This window comes from Glycine max, chromosome 12 (genome assembly GCF_000004515.6).
Source record: "Glycine max cultivar Williams 82 chromosome 12, Glycine_max_v4.0, whole genome shotgun sequence".
Taxonomy (NCBI): domain Eukaryota; kingdom Viridiplantae; phylum Streptophyta; class Magnoliopsida; order Fabales; family Fabaceae; genus Glycine; species Glycine max.
In genome coordinates this window covers 11,426,236-11,444,764 of record NC_038248.2, presented here as the reverse complement: position 1 = coordinate 11,444,764, position 18,529 = coordinate 11,426,236, and the positions used below count along the sequence as shown (strand labels likewise).

At 33.2% G+C, this 18,529-nt stretch overlaps 2 protein-coding genes across 3 annotated transcripts; both read left to right on the top strand.

Moving 5' to 3' along the window:
* Positions 1 to 6,094: 6,094 nt before the first annotated feature.
* Positions 6,095 to 11,084, top strand: LOC100816273 (O-acyltransferase WSD1). 2 transcript variants are annotated; one of them, XM_026124591.2, is made up of 5 exons: positions 6,095 to 6,448; positions 6,552 to 7,127; positions 7,846 to 8,199; positions 8,336 to 8,473; positions 10,628 to 11,084. In XM_026124591.2, the coding sequence occupies exons 1-5, from the start codon at positions 6,266 to 6,268 to the stop codon at positions 10,742 to 10,744; spliced, it is 1,368 nt and encodes a 455-aa protein (XP_025980376.1). In that variant the 5' UTR covers positions 6,095 to 6,265; the 3' UTR covers positions 10,745 to 11,084. The 2 variants fall into 2 exon arrangements, with proteins under 2 accessions (XP_025980376.1, XP_003539933.1); XM_003539885.3 differs by lacking the exon at positions 10,628 to 11,084 and adding an exon at positions 9,690 to 10,108.
* A 5,288-nt stretch (positions 11,085 to 16,372) lies between these two features.
* Positions 16,373 to 17,121, top strand: LOC102662270 (probable fructokinase-7). The gene is made up of 2 exons (XM_006593020.4): positions 16,373 to 16,639; positions 16,909 to 17,121. Exons 1-2 carry the CDS (start codon positions 16,373 to 16,375, stop codon positions 17,119 to 17,121), a joined length of 480 nt encoding a protein of 159 aa, XP_006593083.1.
* Positions 17,122 to 18,529: the final 1,408 nt, after the last annotated feature.

The following is an 18,529-nucleotide window of genomic DNA, read 5'->3' as shown; positions in this document are numbered from 1 at the left end:
TGTATGTTCCAGGAATGAAGAGCAATCTTCTAAGCATTGGACAACTACTGGAGAAAGGGTACAAGATGGTGTTGGAGGATTGTGCCATGAAGGTGTATGACAGTGAGAGGAGATTGTTGATTAAAGCAAATTTGTCAAAGAATAGAACATTTAAAGCTAAGCTAGATGTTCTAGTGCAACAGTGTTTAGCATCAACAATTGACAAGGAAGAATGGCTATGGCATTTTCGTTATAGTCACTTAAACTTCACTGATCTGAATAGGTTACAGAGTAAGGGAATAGTGAAAGGAATTCCTCATATCAAGGTGCCAAATGATGTATGTGGAGAATGTATAAAAAGCAAGATGTCCAAAAACTCATTCAACCAAATGTATCCACAAGATCCAAGAGGAAGCTGCAAGTTGTTTTTTCTGATGTATGTGGACCAATTCAGCATATGACTCCTGGAGGTAACGAATACTTTGTTACATTTATAGATGAGTTTAGTAGAAAACTTTGGATTTACTTGATTAAGAGGAAAAGTGATGTGATTGAAGTATTCAAGAAATTCAAAGTTTCAGTGGAGAAACAGTGTGGAAAGAATTTAGAGATATTAAGAACGGATGGTGGAGGTGAATATGTATCTGCTGAGTTTGCTGAATTTTGTGAGAAAGAAGGCATCACACATGAAGTAACACCTCCATACACTCCTCAACATAATGGAGTAGCTGAGAGGAAGAATATAACTTTGTTGAACATGGTGAGGAGCATGTTAAAGAGCAAGAAACTACCAAAATATTTGTGGGGAGAAGCTGTGAACACTACTGCATACATCTTGAACAGAAGCCCAACTAGGAAATTGGAAAATATAACACCTGAGGAAGCTTGGACAGGAGTGAAACCAAGTGTGTCTCACCTCAGAGTGTTTGGATCTATTTGTTATAGACATGTACCTTACCAACTGAGAACTAAACTTGATGATAAAGGAGAAATGATGATATTGATTGGATATCACTCAACTGGAGGTTATAAATTGTTGAATCCAATGAATAACAAGATAGTGATAAGCAGGGATGTAGTGGTGGATGAAAGCAAGGATTGGGAGTGGAATGTCACACCAGAGATAGAAAAACAGAATCAAGTTGAATTGCAACTTGAAGACAGTGACACTGTGACTGTGCAAGAAAATGAAACTGGAGAAGGCAGTGTTGAGGGGCCAAGAAGATCTTTGAGACAGAGACAAGTCCCTCAAAGATTAAATGATTTTGAATTGTTGAATGATGGTGCAATTAATGATGAAGGTGAGATAGTGCATTTTGCACTACTAGCTGAATCTGAGCCACTCACAGTGGAAGAAACAATGTAGAATAAGAAATGGATTAAAGCTATGAATGAAGAGCTTAATTCCATAGAAAAGAATAATACTTGGGAGTTAGTGGAACTACCAAAGAATAAGAAAGCCATTGGAGTGAAGTGGGTGTATAAGGTGAAAGTAAATCCCAAAGGAGAAGTGGTGAGGTATAAGGAGAGGTTAGTAGCAAGGGGATTTCTCCAAAGGCAAGGCATTGACTATGAAGAAGTATTTGCACCTGTGGCCAGATTAGAGACAATGAGAGTGGTGGTGGCACATGCAAGTTTGAGAGGGTGGAAACTACATCAACTTGATGTAAAATCAGAATTTTTGGATGGTGATTTACAAGAAGAAGTGTACATTGATCAACCACCTGGGTTTGTAGTGAAAGGCAGTGAGAGCAAGGTGTTCAAATTGAGGAAGGCTCTATATGGGTTGAAACAAGCACCACGTGCTTGGAACATGAAAATAGATAAGAGCTTGACCAATTTGGGTTTTGTGAAATGTAGGTCTGAGCATGGAGTGTATGTGAAGTCAGGGGGTGAAGACATTATTATGCTATGCCTTTATGTTGGTGATCTGTTATTGACAGGAAATAATGAAGCAAAAGTGAATGAATTTAAGAAAAATCTAATGGATGAGTTTGACATGACTGACCTGGGTGAGTTGTCATATTTCCTTGGAATTGAATTCAAGAAGTGTAGTGAAGGAATTGTTCTCACACAGCAAAAATATGCTATTGATATTCTGCATAGATTCAATATGCAACACTGTAACAGTGTTGAAACACCTGCAAAAGCTGGATTGTGGCTCGATAGAGATAGTGAAGAGGACTTAGTAGATGCTGCTGAGTTTAGAAGGATTGTTGAGGCATTGAGATATCTTTGCAACACCAGACCTGATCTGGTTTTCAGTGTTGGTCTGATTAGCAGAGTTATGGACAGGCCTAGAGTATCACATCTCAATGCAGCAAAACGAATATTGAGATATGTGAAAGGAACAATTCGTTATGGAATTTTGATGCCCATTAACCATAGTGAAAATACAAGACATCTATATGGCTATACAAATGCTGATTGGTGTGGAGACAAAAGTGATAGGAAGAGCACTGCTAGGTTTGTTTTTCTAATTGATTCAACACCAATTTCTTGGAGCTCCAAGAAGGAATCTGTGGTTGCACTTTCATCGTGCGAAGCTCTGAATACATTGCTGCTGCAATGGGAGCTTGTCAAGCAGTGTGGCTTGATACTTTGATGCAGGAACTGAAGATCAAAGAAGAAGTTCCATTTGTGCTATATGTAGATAACAAATCTACAATCAAGTTAGCCAAACATCCAATTGCACATGGAAGATCAAAGCACATTGAAACCAAATTTCATTTCATAAGAGACCAAGTTGCGAAGGGAAAATTCAAGTTGAAGTTCTACAGATCAGAAGATCAGCTTGCAGATATATTTACCAAGTCCTTGAAATTTGAAACCTTCAAGAAACAGAGAAACATGCTGAATATTGTTGATAGCAGGAAACTAGCTTAAGGGGGTGTGTTAAAATTCAATAGAATAAATAAGCTAACTATTGATTGAGTATTAGCTATGTGCTAACAGAAATAATTTTCGTTGTAACTGTTTTTCCCTTTCTCTCTCGTTCTTGGGAAAGTGTATGTGCTTGATTTTTCTTTTGATGAATTCATACTCCAACAATTTGGGCATATCAAATTATTGAGGGGATGCTTTGGGTAACGTTTGGTAATTGTAATTTGGTTGCCATTTAGTATATTTAGTTAGGATCAAATTTTCTTCAAAAATAGTCATTGTCAAAATCTGCTAAATATTAATTTTTGTATTTATTATTACGTAATATTATTGGAATTAATAACTTTTTTTGTATATGCATGTAAAAACAAGACTGCATACAATTATATATCCTTCCCCGTACATGTGTATTTCGAGAGGAGTCATAGGCAGTAGGTACATTAGTTTTTATTTTTATTTTTGTGTTATGAGAGCTCATTAACTATTTGTGTGTTTTAATGGATTGCTAAGTGACCTGACAATTCTAGATTTCTAAAATGAATGTGAGAACTAAAAACAACGATTTCAGATTTTAAAAAGATAAAAATCAAATGAAAATGTTTTATTGGACTCAACAAAAATCTGTTCATAAAACTAAAAACAATGATTTCAAAATCTAGAACAATAAAAAGCAAAAATTATTATTGGAGCAAGATTAAAACTCACTTATTTTCTAGGAAATAAAAATATATTTAAATCATTAAAATTTATTTATTTATGTAAAAATATAATTTATATCTCAATTACGTTAACGATTTAAATTTAACTTTCTTTTAATTTAAAACAAACAAATACTTAATTAATTGAGTGGTTATATTTGAAGATCCATTATTTACAAACATATCATTAATATATATCTTTTATTTTCTTTATTTATCTTTTCTTTATCATATCATATCATCAAAATCTTATTGGTCATTTATTCTTCTTTTCTTTCTATCTCTCTCAAGATATATACACCTTTAGGTCTAGGTGTCCAAAAATTGTTTTCCTAGTAAATTGTCTCCAGAAGCCTTTGATTGGTAATTACAAGTTGAATGACCTCTGATTTATGAATAAGACAAAAATGCAGTTCGAGACATGAGAGCTAATGTGGACATGCTCGATCACAGACAGGAACTATTATTTCTACACTTAATTTGGAGTAGCTTTGCCTACTATCAACAGTATACAATCAAAGATATTATCAAACATCCATTGTCATCATTATTAAGTTATTAGCTAATACGGTTAGTTGTACTTGTAGGAATTAAATGCTTTTATCACCATCAAGAACATTATGCGGTTTTGATCAAACACACGTCTCAATGAAATTAGAAGTCTGAAAATTATTGATTAAATATCTATCCAAAACCCTCTTTGATGTCGACTGATGCAAAAAATCAAACTGTCATAGATGATTTTTTTCTTGCATGTCGTAGTTGACATTTACCAAAATTATTGAGTAATTGTTAGCAATATTTCTTCTTCTTTACCTATTAACGTTTCTAAACTTATTTTCTCTTTAAAAAAACTAATAATAGACATGTTATTATAAGATATCTCACCAAAGCTATCTCACCTCAACTGAAAATGTAGTCAAAATAATCATAAATTTTAGATAATCCCTTCATTAATTTGGTTTTGTTATCTAATGTATATCAAACATTAGATATGATAAAAAAATTTATCCTATCATATTTTATCTTACTTTATATCCTATATGTCCTAACCATCAAATGAGTCCTTCATTTCATGAATTACTTTGATAATTAAAAAGAGAGAATAGAATTAACTGGGGGAACAAAATGTCAAACACTTTGCATGCTTTCACATATGCTGCAACAGAAGTCATATTTAAAAGTCAACAAGTAAAATGATTGCAGCTACCGTAAAAATTAGTACACTTAATGAGAATTGAAAAAATGGATGGACCAGGCATCAGCCTTGGTTGTTTTGTAACCTATTTCTTTTCAATTTTCTTTGTTAAGTCTTTCCTCACTTTCCCACAATGGAAACATAACTTCTGCCAAAAATAAATAATGGAAACACAATTAACTGACCCTTATCATGTTACTTTCAACCTATTTCATTAATTTTTCGTCTACTTTCTTTCTGGCCTTCTGCCATATAGTAACTCAGGAGTCAGCTCATTTAATGTACAGGCAACAAAGATGTACTAATAGTTTGATGGCATTTAATTGATCAAAGTTAAATATGTCAATAAATGACTTACAAGGAGGGTGGTAAGGAATTTAGGGGGTGTTTGGTTTCATTGTTTTCTGTTTTCATTTTCACTGAAAATAGAAAACGGTGATGAAAATGGTGTTTGGTTGAATTTCTGAAAACATTTTCAGTGAAAATAAAAAAAGGAAACAACCATAAAATGAAAACAATAAATTCTCGTTTTCAGTATTTTAAGTTGAGAGCAAAAATCTCATTTCGGGTAAAATGAAATTGTGGTGATAATGAATATAACTTTAAGCAAATCTAAAAATACAAAAAGATAAGAAATCAATAATATATTATAAATTTTCAGTATTTTTATTTCATGAAAACAGAAAATAAGAAGTCAAACCAAACATGTTTTTAGAATTCTAATCTTTTAAAAATAAAAATAGTTTTCAGAAAATGAAAACAGGAAATGAAAATAGAAACCAAACACACCCTTAGATTTTGAATGGAATTTTTAAAGTGACAAGTTTAGCTTTAACCTACCCTTTGAGTTTCCTATATTTTTTTCAGTTGAAGATCAAATAAGGATATGTTTGTATAAACTTCCTTAAAAACACTTAGAGGTGAAAATAAGAAAAAACAAAAATAACTTTTTTCATAAATTAAAATTAACCTATACATAAATTAAAAATCATCTTTAAGAAACAAATATGAGGAAATTTCTATAGATTAATTTTAGTTTATGGACAAAATCATTAAAAAAACATAACAAATTATTTAAAAAAAATTATTTACAAACAATATTAATAAGGTCAAACTTATTTTTCTTTGAATATTAATATAGCTACTCAAACTTGATACTGCTAATTAAGTGCATGTTTACTTCTTGGTTTAAATTATTGTGAATTTTGAGACAAATCCAATTGCCCAACACAAAAAAATACAAAAAAAAAAAAAAATAGTCTGATCTGACAAAATTAGTTTTGACCTCATCATCAACTTTTAACCAAACATATGCTCTAAATTGATCCTTCGTATAAAGAACATGGTTTATCCTTCATTTTGTAAAAAAAAAATGATTTGCCCTTCATACACAACAATACAATTATCTAAAGCTATATATAAGTGATCATAGACAGACACATGTTCAATCTCCAAGTAGTACATAATTTAGTCTCTAATTTCTAAAACTCGTCAGTGCAATAGTATAATGGACAACTTCGAAGATGCTACAGAGCCAGTGAGTCCTAGTGGACGATTCTTCAACACCACGGTGCTATGTGCGTATGTTTTTGGCTTCTTAGAATCAGAAGTTCCAATTGAATTCTCTCAAGCCAAGTATTTGTTCGAAGATGTCTTTCTACCCGTCAATCCACACTTTTCTTCCATAATGGTTCTCACTCTCATTAGCTTCTATTTTTTCTCTTAAATTTTATTTCCTTGCAATCTTTTTTCATAATGTTAAGTATAATTTAACTTGCACATATATATGCTAGGTGAGAGATGAAGAAGGAGAAATGAAATGGAAAAGGGTAGAGGTGAAGTTCGAAGATCACGTAAAGATTCCAACGTTCCCCGAAAACGAGTCACTAGAATTGTATGACCAATATTTTGATGACTATGTGACAAAGATATTAATGGAAAGGACACCACAAGATAAACCACTTTGGGAAATTCATGTGATCAAATACCCTACAAGCAATGCTGCTGGCACCTTAATATTCAAACTTCACCATGCACTTGGAGATGGTTACTCCCTAGTGGGTGCTCTTCTCTCTTGTCTTCAGAGAGCTGATGACCCTTCTCTTCCTCTTTCGTTTCCCTCCCGAAAATCCTCGGCATCTTCATCTCCTTCCAAGAAGGGCTTCTTCAGGTTGTTCTCTTCAACTTTGTTCTCCTTTTTTAACTCTATTTCGGATTTTGGATGGAGCATAGTGAAAAGCTCAATTGTTGAAGATGATGAGACACCCATAAGGAGTGGTGAGGAAGGTGTTGAGTCTCTGCCTTGTGTGATATCAAACATATCCTTTGATCTTGATCAAGTGAAGAAAATCAAGTCCAAGCTAGGAGTGGTAAGATAATTTAATGTATAATTTGTTGGGGTTAGTGGGAAAACATATTCAAATTGACTCAGTGTTACTTATTTTAGGGAGAAAACTTTAAAATAGTATCATGCATACAGGTTATTCAAATGGTTCTTTAATCAAAATTGATATTCTGTTCTTGTAATTTTAAGAGAAGAAAGTAAAGTGCTATTTCTTATCAATTGATCTTAATTACACGAGAGTTATATAGGCAGCTAGAAGATATTCTAACCATCAACTGATTACAAAATAAATGTAGGAACAAGATAGGGGAAAAAGGAAAAAAAAATATCTTAATAATCTGATCTTGCTCTTGGCTACTTAAACATTGTAGAATGCTTATTTGAAATTCAAAATAAAAGCACATACAACTGTGGACATTGTTAATCACTGCTGTAATTTCAATGAATAGTATTAACAATGATTACCAAGGTGCAATGTTTATTTTGATTTAAAACATACAATATTTATTTATTTTTTGATTGCCAAATGTTAACAATTAGTATGCTGTATTAGTGAAGGAATTCCAATCCATGATCTCCTTATCACCCCAACCCTTAAACCTCTCCCTCCAACCTCCAACCACCTTATGACTCCTAGAACAAATAACATTTATGATATTATGTTTGTGTTATTATTTTAATTAATTGTGGTATGTTTCATCAAATTCAGTTAAATTAATAATATATTTTTTGTGTAATTGCAGACAGTAAACGATGTAATTACTGGGGCAATTTTCTATGGGATTAGGCTGTACATGCAAGAGATTGACAATAAGGCAGGCAAAGCAAATTCCACAGGATTGGTGATGCTTAGTACTAGAAACATTGGAAGTTACCAATCAATCCAAGAAATGATGAAGGCTGATTCCAAATCTCCTTGGGGGAATCATATTTCTTTCTTGCACGTACCCATACCTAAGCTAAGCCAAGCCAGCCTATCCAACCCCCTTGAATTTGTTTGGAAAGCCCAAAAAATAATCAAGAGGAAGAGAAAGTCTTTCACTGTTTTTCTCATTGAATGGCTTTTAGATATGGAGCTGAAATTAAGAGGACACGAGGTGGGAGCATACATGTGCCGGTTTAAAGTTTTGCATGATTAATTTGTTATTAGGCAAACCCAGTTTTTTTTTCTGTTTTAAAAAACCCTTCTTTTATTGACATTATAATTATAATAATTATTATAATTTGTTACAGGCCGTGGCTAAACATATCTATGGGACACTAAGAAACTCAAGTGTTGTCGTATCCAACTTGATTGGACCAATAGAACCTATGGCTTTGGCAAATCATCCTGTGAAAGGCTTGTATTTCACAATGACTGGTGGACCCGAGGTAACCGTCATCTTAATTGAATTCTAAACTGTCTCTATAGCCACAGCCATGCTTATTGTGGATGATAAAAGCCTAAGGAAAATAGCCAACAATTTGATGATACTTTTAATGCAATTTAAGAGGAAAAAGATGCCTTCGCAAATAAATAAAAAAATAAGAGAAAAAAGATGAAGTTATAATTGTTAATTAAAAATTAATAATTAAAATAACGATTATATGTGTTTGTGAAATTGTTAAAATATTTGTTTTTAACCAACAATAATTATTATGCAGTCCATAACTAAGTGCATTTTTTAATTGGGAGTGCTAATTTCTAAAACAAAGCATGCATCTTTAAAAATTGCTTTTGAAATTTTTAAATAATAATGATTTTTTTAAAAAAATTAAACTAAATTCACACTAGCTAAAGTCTATATGGCTTAAAAAAATTTCGTTATTTATTTATTTGTATACCCCCTCCGTTTTAGGTGTTGAATTTTTTTGCAAATTTTTGTTTGCATTTATCTATCATTTGTAAAGTTTAAAATTTCATTACTTTTTTTTATCAATTATACTCTTACTTATATTTTAATATTTAATTATTTTACACATGTATTTATTGTAAAATGAGAAAAAAAGGAGTAAAAAAAGAAACATCATAACTATATTTTAGTATAATAAAAAAATTCATTTTCATTCTTAGTTTCTATATATAAAAAAAAAATAACAGAGAAAGTGCGAGTACTTGATTTTTCAGATGGAAGTTAAGTGGGCGGGGGAGACTGTACTCAGGCGACTGCCTTTTAAAGGGACTCATGCATCACTTTTGCTTTGTGTGTATCTGTCCAAGTTTGTAAATTAGTTTACCTTTGACACATCTAAATAATTTGAATATGGTAAATACTTTAAAAAATAGAATACTGTTATTTATACAATAATTTTGTTCACTAATTTTTTCATATTCATTTTTTTTCTTTTTCTTTCTAAGAAATCGTTTATCTTATCACACACTTTTATATCTTGTCTTTTAAAAATGATATTTACTCAATATAATAAGTTGTTATATATAATGAAGGTAGATGGAGTAGAATTTATGAAGGTGGATGAGCTGCCCTATTGTTTAGGAAACTCAATTTTTAATGCATAAGAACATGCTAGTTGACTTCATCTCTTGTATTTACTAACCATTATTTGGAGAAATACAGTTAGTTAAACGTGTTATCCTTTGTGGTTGCAGAGTATAAATATTGCAGTTATAAGCTACACAAAAACGTTAAGAATTACCTTAAAAACACAGAAAGGGTTTATTGATGAGAAGAAGTTCAAATTCTGCGTGGTGAAAGCCTTTGAGGTCATATCCAAAGCAGCAATGGAGATACCCAACAAAATCAGAGGTTAAATGATCTAAGAATAATTAAAGAGATAGGGGTCGTCTAAGGGAGACTATATATGCTTGGGAGTATGTCCAAGTCAGTTTAATTTCATCAATAAGTAGAGATGGTGGATTCTAATTTTGTCAAGTGTTAGAATGAAATTTAAAAAATCGGCCACTCAAGGCAATAATAATAGCATACATATCGTATGTCCATGTAATTTCTTAGAACAGTGATATCTCCTCCCCGCAAAAGAAATGAAGGATCAATGTTTTCCTTCTTTAGCTTTATTTGATATATACTAAGTCTAGTTGAATTATGGATTTAATATCGCTTTTGGTATATTAGATTTTATAATTGTTTCAATTTAGTACATTAAACCTTATATTTATTAATCAATTTAACACCATGATGACTAAAATTCATCGTTATCTTTATTTTATTTTAAAAAAGTAAAAATCAGTAAAAGAAATTCATCTCATCCGACCAAGATTCAGAATTCCGTTGCAAACTCTTCATACTTCACTTTCTCCCAACAATTCCAAACTTGATTAATTCTAGAAACAATTCTAAACGAGATTATTTTAGCCAAGTTGCAAATTTAACCATGAATGCATCAAATCCAACTTCACTTCACTAAACCCACCTATCCCAATCCCCATCAATAGTGTATTTTTTTTACCTTGTTGTTCATTGTGCATCTATTTGTTGTACTAATTCAAATCTAGCCTACTTGTCATCATCCTCTTTCCCTCTGATGGCTTCGGTTTCATTGTGTCTTTTTTTCTACGTTGGGCCCCAGAGAGGAGAGATTCGTGAACAAGGTCAAGATCACAAACCATCCTCGTCTTCGAGTTCGTTCCCGGTGCCAGCTTCACCGTCAGCCTCAACAACCATCGTCTTTGGTGCCGTGATCTGACAGTTATGAACATCTTTGTTGTGGGGTTCTCAATATCTGGTTTTTCCCTTGATGGCTTTGGGTTGATTTGGGGTTTTGATTATTCTTTGTATTGAAAATTAAGAGTCTTTTGTTGTTTGATAACTCGGGGCTTGAAAATGTGGGTTTTGGATGGCAAGGTTCAGTAGTATAAAGATCCTATGGGACGAATCATAGATCTGGTGGTCTTACGGGCGTGGTCGTAGAAGATGAACCAGGAACCATGAATCTTTTTTTGGTTTATTTTTTTTAAAATGTATTTCAAAATGTATTTTAAAATATATTAAGGATGTTTTATTTACAAAAAATAAAAAAAATTTAACCATATGACTACACTGAAATAATCAATTTGAATAACATGTATATATATATATATTATTAGTAGCAAGTTTGGATAAGAAAATAATAAAGAATTAATAAGAGTATCTAGCTTTTTTTTTCTTAATTAATTACCTCGAATATTTGGTCTTGTTGTAGATTTCTCCTATGATCTGACTTGTTATAAGTGAAATTCAATATATTAATACTACTGAAGCTTGTGACACAAGACACGAGAGAAGAAACAGGCATCATATGTGACCAAGATGGCCCGTGGTCATACAAATTGCCCCTTTGAGAAACTTGTTGCCTTATTACATCAAGAAATGGAACTCTAGAAGTAGTATTGAGAAGTTGGACATTCCAGTTTTCCAACTTTTTAGGCCTGAGTTTCTCTTCTGTTGTTGGTAGCAAAATACTGAATATTCATTCAGGCAATGCTTCTTTTAACTAATTATGTTGTGGGGGCAACTGAGTTGAATCAGTTTTAAAATAATTAATTCAAAAACAAAATTAACTAGAAACTATTATTACTTAAAGCAAATAAAGAACATACTTTTTTCTTTATATTGTCACTGGACATATTATGGTTAACTCCTAGAACATCATATGGGTTGTCTACCTCAACTTCCATGATCCTAGTTACATGAGAAATAAATAGTTGATCGCTTGTGCCTTCACCTTCAATACAAACAAAGGAATATTTGCTTATTTAGATTCCTATTGGTTTTTAGTTTCCTTCCAAAATTTTCACTATAAAGCCTCCTATTCCAAAATCCAAACTACAGGGATGGAGACAAGGGAAATATTTGCTTATTTTATGTCCAAGCATTCTTCCTCTGTCTGCTTGTTAATTCTAGTGCACAAACAACATGCATCATTTGTCTTTTCCTATTGATTTTTGGTTAAAATTAATCCGGCCACCAACATGCAAGAAACCAAGATGGGATATGAGTTCCTCCTTATTCGAACCCGGCAAGTGCACCAGATCGCGCAAGTAGTATAAAACGGTAAGAACCGAGTATCGAACTCTCGAGGAACTTGTGTTACTTGGTAAAGCTATATTCAGTGAATGGGTGTCTTGTATGAAAAGATATGTGTGGACTATGAACATGTATGTAAACTAACTATTAAAAGGAAAATCACGTGAGTGATGATGTGTAAAGACAAGTAGACAACGTGTTGGTCTTCCTATTAGGTGCCTGATGTTATAAGGATATTCTCTACTTAACAATGCTCATGTGTTCTATGGTGTCTCCTGAAATGCTAAACCTCAATCCCTCGTGATAGTCTAGCCTAATCCTGATCAAGCATCGTCCTCAGATCCCTCTTGTTGGACTAAACTTGACCACAACCGCATTAAGACAAACATACAAACAACTAGGTTACCGTACCTCGATCCCTCATGATAATACGATAAACTAGCCATGTCCTATCAAGTTCTAAGAATCAGACCAGTTTCCACTGTTGAATGATCCTAACAAAGCATGCATCTACGTGATAAAGGCAAAAACATACTAAAATGACGTACTGATAGCACAGAGAACACATAAAACATCATTAAATAGATATAAAGGTATTTACATCAAGTACCTATAAGGAAAAACCAACAGAGGATTTAGCTCTCCATATTTGGGAAGCTTCCTTTACAACAAAGAGAAGAGAAAAATGAAGGATTGAAGAAATACAAGTAGTGGGGATGTCTCCTCCACCTCTAGAACCTCACAATCACTCACAAACTCATCTCATGCTCTCAGAATGGCTTCCTCTTCAAGCTCAGTTCTCTGCTAGTTTTCGCACAACAAAAGCTCTCAAAAATTTCTGGAACTTGAACCTTTCTCTCTCTAGAAATCTCTAAAAACACAGAAGCTCAAGGAAAATCCCAAACTCCCTCTCTATTTCTGATTTCAGGCTTAAATAGGTGATCTCGTTGGTGCTCTTGCGCGACTCTGGCTCACTTAGCGCACATAAGTGAATTTCGGCTTAGTGCGCGTCTTCTCGCTTAGTGGATGCATGCAAGTGGTGCGCTTAGTGGGATGAGCCCTCGCTTAGCGCATGTGTCCAGCTCATCCTTCTTCTAGATTCATCCTCGCGCTCAACCGCAAGAGTGGTGCGCTCAGTAGATGGCTCGCTAAGCCGACAAATTGGCTTAGCGAGCAGATCAAAATCAACTCTTCACAAACTTTCCTAATTAACCTGAAATTGAAAGGGAATGATTATTAAATGCACAAAATGGGAGTACTAAGTACTTATTGCCTATATTTAACAAAAATTAATTACAACACTACAAATTAACCATAAATAGGAGGAGTTATATACAATTTGCACAGATTTCTTACACAAAAGTTAGTCGTATTCATCGACTAACACTCCTCAAATAATATCAATTTCCAGCAACCAAATTCATCCATTTTGTGCTTATTTTGTATGTATATTTGCCGTCTCACATTTATGATATGTTGATTAGATGGGATTTGGATTTACAATTATGCTTGTTTTTCTGCTCTGTTTGAGTAATTACTTAGTAGTTTGTTAATTTTGGCATGCACTATAAACATGATATATTCCTATGAAGTGTGAGAGTACTTGCCTTGTCAAAGTCATGAGACTCAGTGGTTTTGTTTAAACTTTATGTTAATCATATTTTGTTGTCTTGTGTAAGGTTGCAATGTTTGGTGGTGGGATAGGCAACACAATACAAAGGGATCTAACCAGGATTGCAGAAATTGCACATACATCCTCTCAGGATGGTTTGACCTATCTATTGACAGGTAGTTTTAGGAATTGCTTGTTATATTTTTCTTGTCATTATGTTGGTCTTATGAGATACTAATTTTTATATGGTTTTGTTGAACCGCTGTGACAATTGATATTATTGTGTTTTTTGGTCAATTGGTGTGGATTTCATGGAGATAGGTTACATTTTCCTCAAGTATCTTCCCCCTTATCCATGATTACTACTCGTTGGTGATCAAGTTTATGACCTCTATTATTTTGGGAATAATGCTTGTTGCACGTCCCTAAGAAGCAAATTACCTCAGTCTTACTAGGTTCAGCCTGATGGTATGGGATTTGGGTAATTTGTATTAGGTTTTTGGTGCAAATCGTATTGTTTCCATTGTACACAAAATCATCTCTAGATATAGGTATACATAAAACAAGGTCGAAACCACTGTCATTAGATGGTGTAAAACAGGTACAAGGATGGGGGAGGGGTGACTAACTGTGGTCTTTCTTCACCTAGGAAATTTCTTGTGTCTAATTCTTCAAGCTTTTGTTATAATTACAATCTAGTTTGAAATTTTTTTAGTGTCTCTATATATTTATACTATGTTCTATGATTTAGCAAACATTGAACTTCCATTGCTTGTATGAGGCTTTGTATTTGACATACTTGATATTTGATGTGTGACAAACACAATACAGAGTTTGGTTCGACATGTTGGTAACTGTTTTGCAGGATATTCATTTGTAACTCCATCCTTCTCTCAAGGCCAAATTGAAAATAGCAGTTGTTGGGTTATTATTATATGTAAATTTTATAGCTTATAATAAAAGGAAAAAAATATCTAACTTTCATTGAATTGTAAGAAGAAAATGTAACTGTTAAGAGGTTATCTTTAATGAGCAATCTTTGGCAGGTGGATCTAAAGTTATCTGATTATTACTAGTATTTATTTTAATCAGGAGGGAGTTGGGGGGGTTAGAGTATTTCTATATAGCAGCTTCAGGTCTATGTCAATTTAATTTACATCATGAGGTCTATGTGAACTTAATTCCCATTATCTTATATGAAATAAATTGATCTCATACTTGATTGGGAATTCATTAACAAAAATCATTGGTTTTATTTCTAGTGTTGCTTGGTTCATTTGTTGGTCTTTGTTATTGGAATATACAATTGGTAGTGCTGCAATTGCTCATAGCGTGACCCCCAATTTGGAATATACACTGATAGGCTTTCTCTGGCTGCTCCATGTATGTTGATCCTCTATTTCATCTTAATTGTGAAACAAGGTAAAGTTATGTATCTGAGAACAAATACCTAGATATTTTGTAATCATACTAGCTATATGTGAAGTCTTTCACATGATACGGAGTCTGTTGAACAATAGTGAGTGTCAGTTTCTTGTTTTGGTTAAGCTAGTGTGTGATTCCAGTGGTCTTGGTCAACACATTTATTTGCTTTGCATTGTTTGATAGGTTATTTAGACTGCTTCAAGAGAAGGTGCTAGTTTGGTTGAACAATGGTTTGTTGGATGCAACGTTAGTCATGTAGTAACTAAAGGGACATCAATCCAAAGATATCTTGGATACTCTAGTAACCTCATTACAGGAAGGGATACTACATTATATTTTAATATGTATTTTATCATTGAGAAAAAACTTTTGGAAGCATGCAACTTTCTAAAGCTCAGACATTTTGCTTGTCCTACTATTTTGCTTGGACTGAATCAAAATATACAGATCTTTGTTGAGTGTGTCGGTGTGAATGTTTTATTTTGCTGATTAGAACTGTTTATCTTTTGTCAATGTGTGTGCAAGTGTGCATGTTTTGTGAATGAGAAATGACCCCTTTGGGATGTGATTTCCATGCAGAGGTATGAAATCATGATGATGTGGTATTTCTGGTAATCGTTGTTGATGTTAGCATTTGTACGAGGGGTTCTATGCTGCAGTTTATTGTATCTGGGATGAAGCAAGGCTTTAAATTGCGATCCTCGTCACAATTTCATCGTGTTACTAGGTATTGCGGGAAATTGTAGATAGATGCGGCTAATGCAACTGGAATTGTGGTCACTATGTTGTTGTGAAGAGCCGTAGTTTTTGCCACAATGATATTGTAGAAAATGGCAATTGTAGAAAAATGCAACTGATGCGGCTGCAATTGCAGTCACGATGCTGTCACAGAAAGCCCAATGACCTTAACTTTGCGGCTAAAAGCACGATCACAAACCACTTTTTAACACCTTGGGGTGAACACATTTCTCATGTCATGTAGGCATGGAATCCGTGTGATTCAGTCCAGGGCATATATTGGGAGATTAAATGGGTACTTTGAAAGTACATAATTTGAATTAATAATAGAATTGAAAGTCATGTTTGCTAACTGTTTACAAGTGGTATTCAAATTCAAAATACAATATGTTCTCTAAGTCTTTGGGAATTTTGGTAATGGGAGTGGAAAGACATATGACATAGCAGAACACATCTGAGTTGATTATTCTAGTTCTTGAAGTGTTCAATTTTTTTACTTTTTTCTCTCTTAAGTCTGAAATCACATTGTTACTAATGAAAAGCTATGACAAATCATGGCTCATGTTGGTCAGAAGATCCTGCTTGCGTGCAAGTCAATCCAATGATCTCACAAAAGAAGATTGCAAGGAAACAAGTTCAGTGGTTGTTTGTTTCGGGGAAATGTTAATAGACTTTGTTCCACTGGTGGGAGGAGTGTCACTAGCTGAAGCACCCGCTTTCAAGAAAGCTCCTGGTGGTGCTCCTACCAATGTGGCTATTGGTATCTCTAGACTAGGAAGTTCATCTCCTTTCATAGGCAAGGTGTAGTTTTCAATCAATGTTCATTGGTCTTGTTGGTTATATGATTTCTTCACTTTCTTGTTACTATCTATCTGCACATAGTCTTGGATGATTTGGCCAAATCTGAATATTTATACATATTTGAAATATGCTATGTTTGAAACTAAATAGTTATGAAATACCATTTTCTTGTACACCTGTTCTTAGAAGGAAAAAAAAGGAAAGAAAATGCTTGCTTGAACTACTAGTATAGAAAATCACATATTAAGTCATTGTCATCTATCTATTAGGTTGGAGCAGATGAATTTGGGTACATGTTGGCTAACATTTTAAAGCTGAACAATGTTGAGACTTCTGGCATGCGGTTTGACCCTAATGCAAGAATTGCATTAGCTTTTGTTACACTTAGAGTAGATGGCGAACGCGAGTTCTTGTTTTTCCGCAATCCAAGCGCTGATATGCTCCTTCAAGAGTTAGAACTTGATAAAGATTTCCTTAAGTAGGTGTTTTGAATATTTGTTTGCTTTTTTAACTGTACCAACACCACTCCTGGAAAACATTAATATGTTATTCATTATGGCACACTAGGTATGCCTCTACAGTTTTATTTATATGTCAGCCTCTGTGGATTCTCAAAACAGCTAAGGAGAAATATGTGTGAAAGCTTGTTGACATGTCTATTGATTTGGAAAAGCAAGTTGGCCTAATGGTTGAAGACATCCATAATGGCATTTCAGGAAATGTAATGTCTCAATATACTAATTTAAAACTGGGAAATTAATTTTTTCTTTTTGCTATTGTGCTTTCCAGCTTAGTAAAACATTTTCAATCTAGTTTTTAAAACATTGCTATTAGATAATAAAGCAAAAAGTCCTTAACAATCTTCTTTATACTGAAAGTGAAGTCGGCTATGAAGAAAGACAACAAATTGTGAATTCTGCAAAAAATGGAATCAGAAATCACCGTGGTCATCGAATGCAGGCCATCCTTTTATTCACTTCTATTTATTTTGTGGAGCTTTCCCTCATCAGCACATCTTGAACAATTTCTTGGTAGAATATAGAGAGCACAGGTGAGCATACCCAAATGGCTTTGTGTGTGAGCAGTTTTATGCTCTCTGATCTTTTGTCAATGTGCTTGTCACCAACTACCTACATAGTTCCTTACGTGTACATGAGAATTGAATTTCTTTGATTTGATTTTTGTTGAACATGCAAATTTCTCAGAGAGGATACTCTAGTAAGTGCTTATTTTTACTTTAGCCTCTATAGTTGTGTATGTTTTATGCATATTTGTGTACGTGTGTGTTTTGTAATTGTGACATTTGCATTCCAAAACACATGTTAAAAGGCACACAAACAATCATCTTTCCTTTTAACAGTTCCTTCCTTTAATCTGTGTTTGCATGATTTGTTGTTCAGTTATATTATAAACACTGGACTATATATATATATATATATATATATATATATATATATATATATATATATATATATATATATATATATATATATATATATATATATATATATATATATATATATATAGTACTAACAAATAACTAGGAAAGGAAAAGCACAATTTTTCCTTGAGCATTTGACTTGACCCTGATTAGCACGACCCTTATTTTTATTAGTTAGTTAGCTTGATTCTTAGAGAATTGTGTAATGGACTAGAAGACCTAGGTGTAGTCCAATGAATTTCATTGAATCACATATTCAAATATATGTTGCATTTCTTTTACTGGTTTATGCTATTATAATAATTTGTTCCTTTTATCACAATTTTTGTCCCTTTTTTCTTTTGAAGTATTTAATTTGCTAGGCAAAATTATAAATGTGTTTTGTTAAATGATTTTCATCCACAAATTTTGATCTCTATGGCAAGGGATGAGGTTGTGCCACGAATTTT

Bases quoted from the DNA above. Each gene is read 5' to 3' on its own strand.
- LOC100816273 (XM_003539885.3), top strand. From the start codon at position 6,266: ATGGACAACTTCGAAGATGCTACAGAGCCAGTGAGTCCTAGTGGACGA. The intron at 7,128-7,845 runs GTAAGATAATTT...GTGTAATTGCAG, and splicing joins TCAAGTCCAAGCTAGGAGTG to ACAGTAAACGATGTAATTAC. The intron at 8,474-9,689 runs GTAACCGTCATC...TTGTGGTTGCAG, and splicing joins CAATGACTGGTGGACCCGAG to AGTATAAATATTGCAGTTAT.
- LOC102662270 (XM_006593020.4), top strand. From the start codon at position 16,373: ATGAAAAGCTATGACAAATCATGGCTCATGTTGGTCAGAAGATCCTGC. The intron at 16,640-16,908 runs GTGTAGTTTTCA...TCTATCTATTAG, and splicing joins CATCTCCTTTCATAGGCAAG to GTTGGAGCAGATGAATTTGG.